Source organism: Myodes glareolus, chromosome 1 (assembly GCF_982192425.1).
Source record: "Myodes glareolus chromosome 1, mMyoGla1.1, whole genome shotgun sequence".
NCBI lineage: Eukaryota > Metazoa > Chordata > Mammalia > Rodentia > Cricetidae > Myodes > Myodes glareolus.
In genome coordinates this window covers 54,603,974-54,617,286 of record NC_142026.1, presented here as the reverse complement: position 1 = coordinate 54,617,286, position 13,313 = coordinate 54,603,974, and the positions used below count along the sequence as shown (strand labels likewise).

General features: G+C 46.9%; 1 protein-coding gene across 1 annotated transcript; it reads right to left on the bottom strand.

The window, feature by feature from the left end:
- Positions 1–4,089: 4,089 nt before the first annotated feature.
- Positions 4,090–5,906, bottom strand: LOC125409681 (androgen-binding protein homolog). The gene is made up of 3 exons (XM_048448826.3): positions 5,846–5,906; positions 5,203–5,384; positions 4,090–4,191 (listed from the first exon to the last, which is right to left on the bottom strand). The coding sequence occupies exons 1-3, from the start codon at positions 5,904–5,906 to the stop codon at positions 4,090–4,092; spliced, it is 345 nt and encodes a 114-aa protein (XP_048304783.1).
- Between the last annotated feature and the right edge of the window lie 7,407 nt (positions 5,907–13,313).

Here is a 13,313-nt window from a genome sequence, read left to right as displayed (position 1 = left end):
ACTGGATTTTTGGGATCCAGACTGTTTGGATACTCACCTTCCTGGACCTGGAGGGAGGGGGAGGAGCTTGAACTTCCCACAGGGCAGGAAACCCTGACTGCCCTTAGGGACGAAGAGGGAGGAGGAGAGGGAGTGGGGGGAGTGGGAGGGTGTTGGGAGGAGGGGCAGAAATGGAAACTTTTATAATTTAATAAAATTACTTAATAAAAAAAATAATGAAACCAAAAAAAAGAAAAAGGAAGTAACACATAGAGAGAAGGCATAAATAAATAAATAAATAAATAAATAAATAAATAAATAAATAAATAAAGGATACTCCATTATCCCAAAAGGGCTGCAGGCATGGAATAAACCCATAACGATCTGCCACAAATACATCCATACCTTGGATTTGATTAATAAACATGGAGGGCAGCAAATCCAAGAATGTCAGCATCTAAATGTGCTTCTGGAATGCTCTGCTCACTGTAGCTGTGGGAGGTGAGGATACACACACAGTCTCGGGCCTTCCCTGGTTGTGTTTCTGTAGATACTCAGAGCAATGGTAGATGATCAAATGTTGCTGGATTGCCTGGGCTATGTGGGTCAGAAAGTGGAGAAAGGAAAGAGATGCCCGTCCATGTGTGTGACCTAGGACTAAAGTCAATCTTTATTGCTCATGAGGCTCTATGTCCTTCAATGTAGGCCTCTCTCCCAACGAGGATAGGACAACAGTGCCCTTGTCAAACTTCCTGGTTTTTCAGTAGAGATGAATTCCTTATTTTTGTGCTTTTAGCCATTCCGTTTGTACTGAACCATTTCTTTAATTACAACTCTATTGAACTTGAATTAATGTGCCCCATGTTGTGTGTAATTAAAGTGTAATTTAATGTACTAACCCATGAACTCATCACTACAGTCATGATGATGAGCACCTTCATTGCTCCTAATGTTTCTTCCTCTCCCCTTATACTCACTCCTCTCCTAACTGCCCATCCCAGTGTTCACTGATGGAATTGTACTCTGCATTTGTTTTCCTCTTTCCGAAGCTCATGGAAATAAAATTACTGTGGTGCAGGTATTGCACAGTGAGAGACAGCACAGCAGACAATCACTAGGCTAACACTCAACTTGCAAAGCTTTGGTGACCTGACTTTGAATGGCCACTGTCATTTCTGTAAAACCCTTGTCAACCCATAGTACTCCCTTCTCCATAGTGGGACTGCTCCACAAAAACCTCATATGTGTATTAATCAAAAATTGGGCACAACTCTGCCATGTATGATTATACTGGATGAATTTTCATTGGCCATATAATCTTGATATACAGAATATATACTTGGTGACCTGAAATCTCAAAAAGGCTGCAGGGAAAGGAAATTCTTCTCACTCAGGAAAAATTGGCAAAAATGCCAACACAGATCCAGTGCCATCCTTGGTCCCCCCCCCCCACAGCGTACGCTGGCTTCCACAGATGCTGGGTTCCCAGCCGCCACTGGAACGGAAGAGCTCAGAGACTGCACAGCACTGCCAACTTTTTTCTTTCCTCTTTTTCTATATTTACTAATTGCAAACTTCTACCTTACATAACCACACAAATGTATTTAACACACAAAGCCCCTCCCTCTCTTCCCTCCTAGAAAACATAGGTCCTTTCCTCTATCAGTTTCAGATGTGTCCAGGCATCCACAGCCACGCCCCCTCTGAGACGTATGCAAGGGAGCAAGCATCTGCTTTGTCAGGATCATCTGGTTTCTTTCTTTTTATTTAGTTATTTATTTGGTCTCAAACTCATGAACCACCTGAGTCTTCCTCCTGAGTGCTGGGATTAAAGGTGTGTGCCACCACCACCTGGCAGACTTCTCTGTTTTTGTAGTCCTGGGAAATGCATGGCTGGTATCCTTGCTATGGCCAAAAAATTGTTAATTGATTCTGTGTAGGTATATAACAACAAACCTTAGAAACCTTGTGGGATTTAAGAACATACAGAGAACATCGAGAGAGCATAGGGGAGAACACTGGAAAAATAAATGGGCCTTGATGAGAAGACGTGTATAATCAGATTGTTCAGCATCAGAACCCATTTTAGTCAGTTTTCTCTTGTTGTACTGTTGCTTCTGGATTCTGAGAGGCTTAAGGGGATGGCATCCCAATAAACCTCAATATAAAATAAGCATCTTTCATTCATGTATGATCCTAAAGATTTCTCCATTAGAATATGAGTGCTTGATTGCTGTGGTATGAGGCAGTTTTCTCTTGCATTATTAGTCCATCATTTGCTCATCTGTTAAGAGACAGATCTCTTTCAGTTAGGACCATTCTAAATGAAGCTGCTATGAATAATTACCTCCTAGTGCCTCCTGTTTGTTAATATCCAGGCACCAAAGGCCTGGGTTTCTCATTTTACCCATGAGGTTTTCCCTTAAAGACATGACTGATAGCACAGGAAGGTCGGGAGTGAGGGAACATGGTACTTACATGTCCCAATAGCAGGCCTACACCATGCCACACGGCCACATAAGACACCAGTGTTGATCAGGAGCCCTCATCCTTTAATTGGGATTCCACAGGCAGAGTAAACAGTTCTAGGATTTACTGCTCTGAATAATCCCAAAGGTTTCATATTATAGCCATGCCTGGTCCTGAGGTGTTGGTTTGGAGAAACACTGGCTTGGGTGCTTTATAAAAGGAGAAGCCAGTCTGTGCACGCAGGAGTCACTGGTTTGCACATGAGCACTGTGTTCCTGGAGTGGCCCTGTGGTCTTTCTAAGACTGGTCAGCCTTCCCTAGGAAGCAGTCAAGCTGTCACATACGGAAACAGATGCACACGGCCCTCCGGTCAAAGGCTATGTGCATGTTTATCTTATACACTGACAATCTGTGTCCTGTCCATATGACTCGTCCCTCACAAGCTCTCCAACACTTGCTCTGCTCAATTGCTCTTCTCAATATTTGCCGCTCTCATTGGTTGTGCTATTATTTTGCTTCTCCCTAATCACTAAATTGTTCATGATTTTTGTTTGTACATCTCGCCATTTCACTTCTTTTAGTTGTCTGTATGTTTTGTGTGTGAGTGTATGAAAGAGAGCATACATGCACATGCCACAGTGTGCTCATGGGGGTCAAAGGACAATCTTGGGTGTCACTACTCACCTACCTTGTCTAAGACAGATCTCTGTGGCTGTCTGGACTCCAGAATTTTGGGCATTCACCTATCTCCTCTCATCTCATGACAAGACATCTGGAATTATTAGCATGTTTCCAAGTCTGACTTTAGATGGGTTCTGGGATTCTAACTCATGTCACTAGAAACGCATAGAAGAACTTCACCCATTGAGCCTTCTTCCCAGACCTTCTCTCTTCTCTTTAGTTGTGCATCTATTCAACTCTTTTCTCATTCGAGTTTTTGATTTATTATTAATTTTTATTTTTGTTTTTGAGGCAGAGTCTTTCTATGTAGCCCTGGCTGTCCTAGAACTTGCTATGTAGACTAGGCTATGACAAATGGTGACCTTTCTTGCAGACCAAGAGAGTCTGATGAGCACATCTAACTCATCTGAGTCACGGCACTGTTGTGGACTGATCTATAAGGAGGGAGCTGACCTGTGACAAACCCAGACACAGTGTATGAGGTGAGTACCTGTGCATCTCCCTTCTATCCTAGCAGTGGGAGATGAAACCTGTGGCTGACTTCATGCCCTTTAGTCTCAGACAGCTCCTGTCTTACAGATTCACAAAGCTGCAGTGAGCCTTGCATGGTGGGGGCCAATAATTTTAATTGCAGCACTTGGGAGACAAAGATGGGTGCATCTCTGTGAGTTTGAGACCAGCCACGTCTACATAGCAAAAAGAATGCAAGGTCTTCTGACGATACCTAGTCAGTCAGTGGCATTTGCCCCGCTTTGAGTGTCTACTCAAGTCCTTTCTCTGTCTCGTAGATCTGAAGACATCACATGGCGCCTGTACAACACACAGACATGGGACCCAGAGCAGAGCTGCAGGTGTTTATTGAACCAGATTAACAGACTAAGCAAGGAGGGGACAGGTGTCTGTATTCCAGCTTAAGGACAAAAAATGGACAGGGCAGCAAGGTGGCTCTCAGATCAGTCATCATTTTCCAAATAAGCTAAATTTGGAAAGGAATCCCTTAAATTTATCTATGGTGTCTTGGGTATAGTATTCTCTGCATTCTGGGCTGAAGACGATGGCTTCCTGGAAATCCAAAAGACAGAAAGGGGCAGAGGTGGTTACAGGCAAAGTGCAGAACCCCAGCAGTGCTCCCCAGTCACCCATGATGAGGCTACTCCTTCTGCACAGGGAAGAAAATCCCCTGCAGTGCTTCAGGGCTCCAGCAACCGATTCTGCTCCAGGGAGCTGCAGCTCCTCCACAGCTGACAGCAGGAGACTTGAAAAGCCGCCCTAGCCAGGCAGGGATGAAGGGAGAAGTTTCCTAAGGCATGATGGGGGCTAGGAGAGGGGTCAAGATGGCTGAGTTCTAGCTTTGATAATATCTTATACCTGACGACGTCTGTCAACATATTGGCTATATAGCTGAGTTAGAAATACATCCCTGTGTGAATGTGCTGGAAGAAATTCCTGCTTGGAGAGTGCTGTGGTTTTGCAGAACCTGACACCCAAACTAAAAGTACTTTGGTAAACAGAGAGTGAGAGATGAAATATTCAAAATATGTAACACTGTAATCCAGCTATGCTTAAATAAGAGACTAAGGAGAGCAGGAACAGCTGGGGTGAGTAGCCACAGGCACTCTTTGGTGGTGGTGTTGGCATCTAAGCCATGGAGGGAGGTTCTGGCTGTGGCTCTCAGGAAGTCAGTAAAAAGAGGGCTCCATCTAAGACAGGAGAGCAGAATTAAGGGAGGCCCCAGAGAAGGTGACCCTGGCCAGTAGACAGAAGTTTCAGGCACCTTAGAGGAGAGCTGAGGGTGTCCTTCCTATGCAGAAGCCAACAAAGGACCCTTCTATGTCCCTGCCTGCCCTGGTGTGGTGAGAACCCGGTGGTCAGACATCATTGGGGAGTGCTCTGCAGGACCTTGCATAGACAGACTGAATGTGGACCAGCATGCTGCATGGACATATGCTAGGGTGGGCAAAGGTTCACTGCTATCATGTGGGTTCCCTGACACATGTGACTGGTTGCCTGCATCATTTCTACACAGCGTTCTACCATATGGTGCAGAGAGAAACAGGGTGGGGAGGAAGTTACCAAAACTTTGGCTTTCAGGATTTTGCCTTCCACTCCTGCATCATTGAAGCAGTCCAGGATTTTTTCAAAAGCCTTCCTTTCCTCGTCAGTAGGGTCAAACTTGTTAAGGACGGCATTCAATAATTTCGTGTTACCAATGGAGACTGCAGCATAGACTTCAAAGAAAGGAATGCATGCTTCCGCTGCAAACACAGAAGAAGGACATCATTAATGGAGCCCCAGGCTGGTAGAAATGGAGGCTCAGGGTTTCTTTGAACTTCTACAAACGTGTTAACTGACCTTCCACACAGTCCTGCCCTCCCAAAGGCTACTGCCTCCCAGATACAGCACACAGTTTCCAAAGACACACACCAGCAGCAGAAGGGTGATGTATGAGTGTACCAGCCTGCACATCTGACCTTCATATAAATCCCACACATGACTCAGCTTCAACTGTACATACAGCTAAGAGTCCACCATCACCACCTCACCTCTGTCTCCACATTCCACCCATCCCAACTGTAGCCTTCCTGAGGAGGAAATTTTAAGGGTCTTTTGCAAATGGCTAGTGACTCTCCAAAGAACCCTAGATCTCCAAACAGATCAATATGGAAGGGAGAAGGAGTGAGCAAGGGTCAGAAAGGCCATATGTTCCCATTCTCACTTGTCTGGAAGCCCAGCTCCCCGGTCACCAGCAAGGCCAGCAGAAGCAGCGTCCCCTTCATGGTGTAGAGTGCTAAGTGCTCTTCTCAGAGCAGATGCTGCTACCTTATAAACTGCTGTCTTCCTGATCCCCGTCCCACCCACCCCATCCAACACCAAACCCTACCCTGACATCCAGGAGTTCCAAATGCCTTTGGGCAAGAACCTGGCACCTATGGATCCCCTTCCCCCTTGCATGGGGAAGAGAGCTTAGGATCCCCTCCCACTCGGAAGAACAAATGACTGGAGAGACATCCTGTGTGATCACTTTCTGTACAGAAGTGGCTGTCCCTTTGGCGGAAGATGGTTAGAGCTGACCTTTGCAAGCAGCCACATGCAGAGACAAGTGCACTGTTGTCCTGGCTCAACTGTCACCTGGGCTTCCTCTCCTGGCTCCAAGCATGTCCTCCTCAAGCTTGGAGGTGGAAACCACAGGGGTCAAGACAATTGCCCAGTATTCTGCATCTGCCTGAGTTCGAGATCTGAGCAGAAGTGTGTATAATTTAGGGGCCATACTGGGGAGAGTTGGAAATCTTAGCTGCTACAACCTTTGGACTAGACCACTGAGGACATGGGGGAACCATCTTGGGCTTTTAGTGGCTACCAACCAGGATAGTCCCAGTGTATTTGGTCATGTGTGGATCCCCAAGGGCTCATGAGGATTTTATTCTACTAACTGCATCATGCTGCAACTTCTTCCTCCCCGCCTAGGGAGCTCCTCCCTGTCATCCTGCTCTTGTCTGTCTCAAGTTCACCAGAAAGCAGGCCTCAAAGAGGTCTAAACAGTAGAGTCAACGCGGTTACAGCAGATAGTAGTAGAGGGAGGGATTTCTCACTGTGCCATAAACTCTCCATTGTCCACAGCCCCACAGGCCACTGTGGACTGGCCGTGTATAAACTAGAGCGCTCCACTGTCCCCAGGCAGTGCTGTGTGTGGACTCTCTCAAGTTCAATTCAACCTACTACGCTCAGAAAGAGATTTGCGACACAAATGACATTGTTAGCTGGGCCTACTGTTAACCATTTCTGAATACAGGAGGTTTACTGTATGTGATTGTTAATCTTGATGGTCATCCTGACTGGGTTTAGAATCACTATGGAATCAACGCTATCTATGGGGAGTGTGGAAGCTAGGTTAATTGATGTCTGACTTTATGTGTTCAGCGTGAACTAGGATAATAGATGGAGTGGAAAGGAGAAAGCAAGCTGGGCATTCACGTCTCTCTACTTCCTGACTGTGGATGTGATCAACCACGTTGAGTGCCTGCACCATGCCTGCCCCACCATGCCTGCCCCACTGTCATAAATTATTTCCCTGCAAACTTAAGTGGTAAGCTGCTTCTTATCTGGGTTTTGTCACTAGCTCACTAACACAGTAGTAGAGTGTTTCTTAGCATGTGCAAAACACTGAGGTTAATCCACTGCTCCACACACAATAACGGAGTGACTAAGGAGATGGCTCAGTGGACAAGTGCTCATTATGCAAGTCTAAGGACCTGAGTTCAGATCCCCAGAACGCTGTAGGAGCTGAGTGTGGTGGCTCCACCAATGCCATGGGAGCTCCAGGTTCAATAACAGACGTCGTCTCAAACAGTAGGGTGGGAGGCAGTTGAGATAATTCAGTCAATAAAGGTGCTTGCTGCTAAACCTGCTGACCTGGGTTCAAAACCCAGAACCCACATGGTTGGAGAAGAGAACTAACTCATGCAAATTGTCCTCGTATACACACACACACACACACACACACACACACACACACACACACCATGACACCTGTGCCCACAAGGGAGTCGAAATGAGCTCCTAATGGTCAATATCCAACAATTTGAACCACAAACTAAATAACACCCCACTGGATTATACTAGAATTGTGAAATAACGTGAGTCCATGCTGGCATGAATGGTTGGATGAGCAGATAAACAGGAATGAATGACGGCGTTCTTCCAGAAGAAATCATGAGTATTTCTAGATGTTCCTGTCCTCTGGGCAGGGGAATTACTTCCTTCAGTCCTTCAGTATGAGCACATGTTTCCAAAGACAGAAGCAAGATGCCAGGAGCATGGATCTGTCAGGGAAGTGCTTGCTGTGTAAGCATAAATACTTGAATTTCAATTCCCAGAACCCAATAGGAAAGCAAGACACAATAGCACACCTTGTGCCCCAGCCCTATGGAGTTCACCCCTTGAAGGTCAGTGGCCAGCCATTCTTTTCAAATTAGCAAACTCCAAGTTGAGTAAGAGATCCTGTCTTAAAAACTATCAGGTGGTCAGCTGTTAAGAGGACCGAGGACCCACATGGCGGCTACCAACCTTATCTGTCACTCCAGTCCAGAGGATCCAACAATTGCCTCTGACCTCCACAGGCACTGCACACAGATCATACGACATTCATGCAGAAAAAAATCCCCAGGCACATAATCAAATATAAATACACACATACACGCGATTGACATTGATACACTGGAGAACAACTGAAGACACCCGATTGTCTATCTCTGACTGCCATGTGCATACACATATGTATACCATGTGCTTTAGATCAGATGGCTTTTTCTCACCTGGTCCTGGTGGTGTATGCCTTTAATCCAGCACTCAGGATGCAGAGGCAGTCTGATCTCTGTGAGTTCGAAGCGATCGTGGTCTATAAAGCAAGTTCCATGATAGAAGTTACTACATAGAGAAACCCTATCATAAAAAAATAAATAAATAAAAAGATTGCTACTGTTGTGATTAAACACTATGACCAAAAGCTAATTAAGGACGATAAGGTTTATTTGACTTATACTTGCAGAACCATTCAACATCCAAATCAGGACACTTCAGCAGGCCAGTAACCTGGAGGCAGAAACTGATACAGAGGCCCAGGACAGGTGCTGCTTACTGGTTTGTTTCCCATGGCTTGCTCAGCCTGCTTTCTTATAGAACCCAGGGCCACCTGCTCAGTGATCCCCTCACTAACAATAACCTGGCCATCTGCCCTTAATCACTAATCAAGAAAATGCCTGGCTAGGTGTTGGTGGTGCACGCCTTTAATCCCAGCCCTTGGGAAGCAGAGGCAGGTGAATCTCTGAGTTTGAGGACAGCCTGGTCTACAGAGTGAGTTGCAAGACAGCCTGGGCTACACAGAGAAAAACCTGTCTGAGATGTGGGGGAGAGAAAATGCCTTACAGGCTTCCTGTAGTTCAAACTTACCGAGGCATTTTTTTTCTTGTCTTTTATTTTTCTTTTCTTTTCTTTTCTTTTTTGTGTGTGTGTGTGTTTCAAGAAACGGTTTCTGTGTAGCCCTGACCATCCTAGAACTCTCTGCAGACCAGGCTGGCCTCAAAATCAAAGAAATCCTTCTCTGGATCCCAAATACTGGGACTAAAGGCATGTGCCAGCACTACCATGTGGAGGCATGTTCTTAATTGAGGTTCCCTCCTCTCTGATGACTTTAGCTTGTATCAAATTGACATAAAACTCACCAACATACTGTGTAACCACACACACAAATGAAGATTTGTGTGAGTTCACAGACACACATGCACACACATGAACACAAATAGGAAACCGTGAAGAGCTGGGAAAACAGTAGAGACATCTTGTAAGAAAATACTAATGGTTCGAGTGAGCAGTTCCAATCACTGGGGAAATGAGTACATGTCCTGTGTCCTCTGACATGTGGGGTCAAGGGTCTTAACCTCTGTGAGATCTACAAAAAGCCTGATGCTAGCTCTGACAGGTAGCAGAGGGCTAATGGTGTCACAAAACAGAAGAAACATCTTAGCCACAGTACGCCCCCGTCTCCACTCCTAATACTTCCAAGAAAGAGAAGGCCTCAGCTGGGCAGGGATATTGTGCAGGCCTCAGCAGCCCTAGGGTCCAGCAAGGTCATAAGCACAAGGAACACAGGACATAGTGGACAGCTCCTAAGTGGGTCTTGGTGCTTGGCACCTCTTTCCCAAAACAGTTACCGGATGCAAATCCTGTTTTGCTTGGCTAACCAGTAAGTCAGAAGGTTCATGGCTCTCTGAGTCTTTGGCAAACTTCATGTGTCATCGCTGATGGAGACAAAGTGACAACCATGAGCCTTTAACAATGAACAACTTAGTTCTGACTTATCAAGACACTTAGACTCTTTACTTTCAAAAACTAATACCAGACAAATTCTATAAGCACTTGTACAACGTAAACAGGAAAGTGTAGCCAGGAGGCTGAGAGTTTGAAGCCAGCCGAGGCCATGTGGGAAGATACGGTTTGTTTCATGGTTTTTTGGTTTTGGTTTGGTTTGGTTTTTCAAGACAGGGTTTCTCAGTGAGACAGTCTTGGCTGTCCTGGAACTCACTCTGTAGACCGAGCTAGCTTCGAACTCAACAGAGACCTGCCTGTCTCCCTCCCAAGTGCTAGGATTGAAGGTGTGCATCACCACTGCCTGGCTGTTGGTTTCATGTTTTAAGAAAGGTCTTGATTATAGACTTGAGAGAAGTGAACTAGACCTTTGACACATCTACCCAGCATCTGTGGAGACCTCCTATGTGCTGTCCCTGGGATAGATTGGCACATGCCTTGCTCTCCTGTGATGTTAGTCATCTAAGGGACACCAAAATCAAATGATGCAAGAGGACATAGAGATGTGGCAACATGTTTTAGAGCCCAGTGCACTGATGCAGGCTTGATGTGTTCTTAGATAAGTGGGGTCTACGTGCACTGAGGTGTATAATCCGTGTTCCATTGCTATGACAAAACACCCAGGATAGGTACATGGGAAAGAAGTTAAGCTGGTTCATGGTCTGGAGTCTTGAAAGTTCAAAACAGAGCAGCCACATCCACCCACTGCCTTGCCCTGTCTGACCTCCTGGTGCAGAGCAGAAGGGCAGCTTGAGGGGTGGGGGAGGTGGGGCTGGCGGAAGACAGTAGGAGAGCAGAGGCTGCACATGCTTTACAGCCACACACCATGCACTGCCCCTCACCTGCCACACTAGGAACAGGGTGCAAGGTGGGTTTGGTGTGGCCTAGACATGTGGACACCATAGCAGGCTGTCCCTCTGATTTGGTGGTTTTGGATGCAGTCTGGGGAATTAAACATTGACTCTCTCCACCAGGTGAAGGGCGAGCACATGAGACATGAGAGCAGAGCATTTGGAGGCCTGGGCTCTCCCTGGGGTCATGCTTATGGGGAAGTGGTGCCGTACTTGGTACAGAGATGCTCTGGATGACAAACAGACCAGGGTAATGATGAGTTCCAGTTTCAGGGCACACAGAGTGGTCGGGGGACTGGCAGAGTCCAGACAAATGAGGGGAAGACTGGTGCTTCCCACATGGAATCCCCACTGTGGGAGGCTGAGGCAGATTGTCCCCAGTTAGCTGTCTGGGATCCCTTTGCTCACAAAGGTAGAAATGGGTACAGGAAGGGGCACTCTCCAGGTGCTGGCTTGGGCAGCTTTCATTGCCCTCCCTGTGTCCCAGCAGGGAGCAGAAGCAGCTGGCAGGTGGGAGCAGCAGCAGGAGGAACCCTCTAGGGAACAGGCCTCACACCAGCATGGGACCCGAGCCTCATGGGTAGGAAGTCAGACCTCCTTGGCACTCACCAGTGCTGTGGCCCTTGGCCCTGGTGAGGCTCTTGTGTTTAAAGACACCACAGCTCCCTGACCTCTTTGTCAAACAGGTCCTGAAGTTTCTGTCCTCTGGATCTGTCCCCTTTGATCCTTCCTCAGACTCTGCTCTCTGCCCTGTCTTGCTGTGTCCCTTCCTTTTCCTGCCCTGTCCCTGTACAATGCTTCACCGAGTACACATCAAGCTGCTTGCCTGATGACCACACAACTGTCATTCCCCTGCCTCAGACTTTGCTCCACTGAGTGTTGCCCCCTTCTCCATTGCTGTCCATTCAGCCCACACTCCTGAAAGTAGTGGAGGCAAAAGACAGTATCCTCTCATGAGGCCCACAATGTCAGTCCCAGGGAAGAGAGTCAAGCATGTCTCCCAGCAGAGTGAATGGGTTTGAGCAGCCCCCCTCCATAGACCAGAGGGGCACTGGAGCCTACCATAGCCTGCCTCTTAGTAGCCCCCTCTGCTGGGCCACTAGGAGACAGGGGGCTTCCTGTATGACCCAGGTAGAAATGGTCAAGGGGTCATCAAGAATTCTGTGATAGTCAAACTCTGCTAGACCCCCTGAACCAGTCAGATTGAGGCTGTGTCTTCAGAATCTGGGATAATCAGCTGAGATTGCCCTCTGATTTCCTCAAGGAACCTATGGAGTATTCAAAGTGGCTGGTGTTGCTATCACGGCCGTCATGCTGGGTTCTTGGCGGAAAGTCAAAGCAACTGGAGCAAGACAGTCAGACAGTGACCAATTAGGGGGTCAGATTGCTCCAAATAAGCTATCCTTACTTAGTTATGAGAAAATGAACATGAGCCATTTGCAGTATAAACTTAAAGTGTATTTCCTGCTGGTCTGGAACTCCCTGTGGGGACCAGGCTGACCTCAAACTCACACTGGTCCACCTGCCTCTGGATCCAAAGTGTTAGAATTGAAAGTATTGAACAAAACACATCAGGCATTGTTAATGAATATTAACAACGCTTCCTACCAGGCCCAGGGAAAGCAGAATTCGCCATACACACACACACACACACACACACACACACACACACACACACACACACACTCCATTCTCAGGGTTATGAACTCAAAACTAACCTGGGCAAGAATCTGTCTGTGAAAAACTAGAAACATCAGCAAAGGGTGTAATAGGTCAAGTTTAGCTGGATAGTGCGTGCTTTTGATACCAGCACTCAGGAGGCAGAGGCAGGTGAATTTCTGTGAGTTTAAGACCAGCCTGGTCTACAGAGTGAGTTCCAGGACAGCCAGAGCTATGTATAGAGACCCTAACAAAAATCAAAACAAGCAAAACAAACAAAATAGCAACGACAATGAAAAGATAGAGTTGCAGGATGACTCCGACAGCAGGAGGACTTCAGGCTTAGAGTCGGCTTCAATGGAGCCTTGAAGCAAGTGAAAAATGGGGGCAGGGACGGAAACAGTCAGAGCAGGGTCCCCAAATGGTCAGTGGTCTGGTCTACCCTATACATTGACTACTAGGGAGGATTTTAATCAACGTTGAGTTCCCTGGTGTGACAGGATAACAGAGATGTCACTCTGGAGAGCTGATGGAGGGACCTGGCCCTCTCCCTGCCCATCACTTCCTTGGTCTTCACATGACATGTGACCTTAAGGACAGTACTAAGAAAAGGACCAGGATGAACCAGGGCCCTTTGTTGACCAGGATCTTATCCTCTTGCCAAAACACACATCTCCCCCCCCACCAAGGAGGTTCAAGCAGGGTTCTGGGACAGGCCTGTAGAGATCAGACCCAGCCCCTCCCTGCACCCTGAGCTGCACAGGGCAGTTATAAAAGAGTCCAAACTGGGTAGCAGCACTTGCCACCATTACC

Bases quoted from the DNA above. Each gene is read 5' to 3' on its own strand.
- LOC125409681 (XM_048448826.3), bottom strand. From the start codon at position 5,906: ATGAAGGGGACGCTGCTTCTGCTGGCCTTGCTGGTGACCGGGGAGCTG. The intron at 5,385-5,845 runs GTGAGAATGGGA...CTGTGTTTGCAG, and splicing joins GGAGCTGGGCTTCCAGACAA to CGGAAGCATGCATTCCTTTC. The intron at 4,192-5,202 runs GTAACTTCCTCC...TTGGATTTCCAG, and splicing joins TCCTGAAAGCCAAAGTTTTG to GAAGCCATCGTCTTCAGCCC.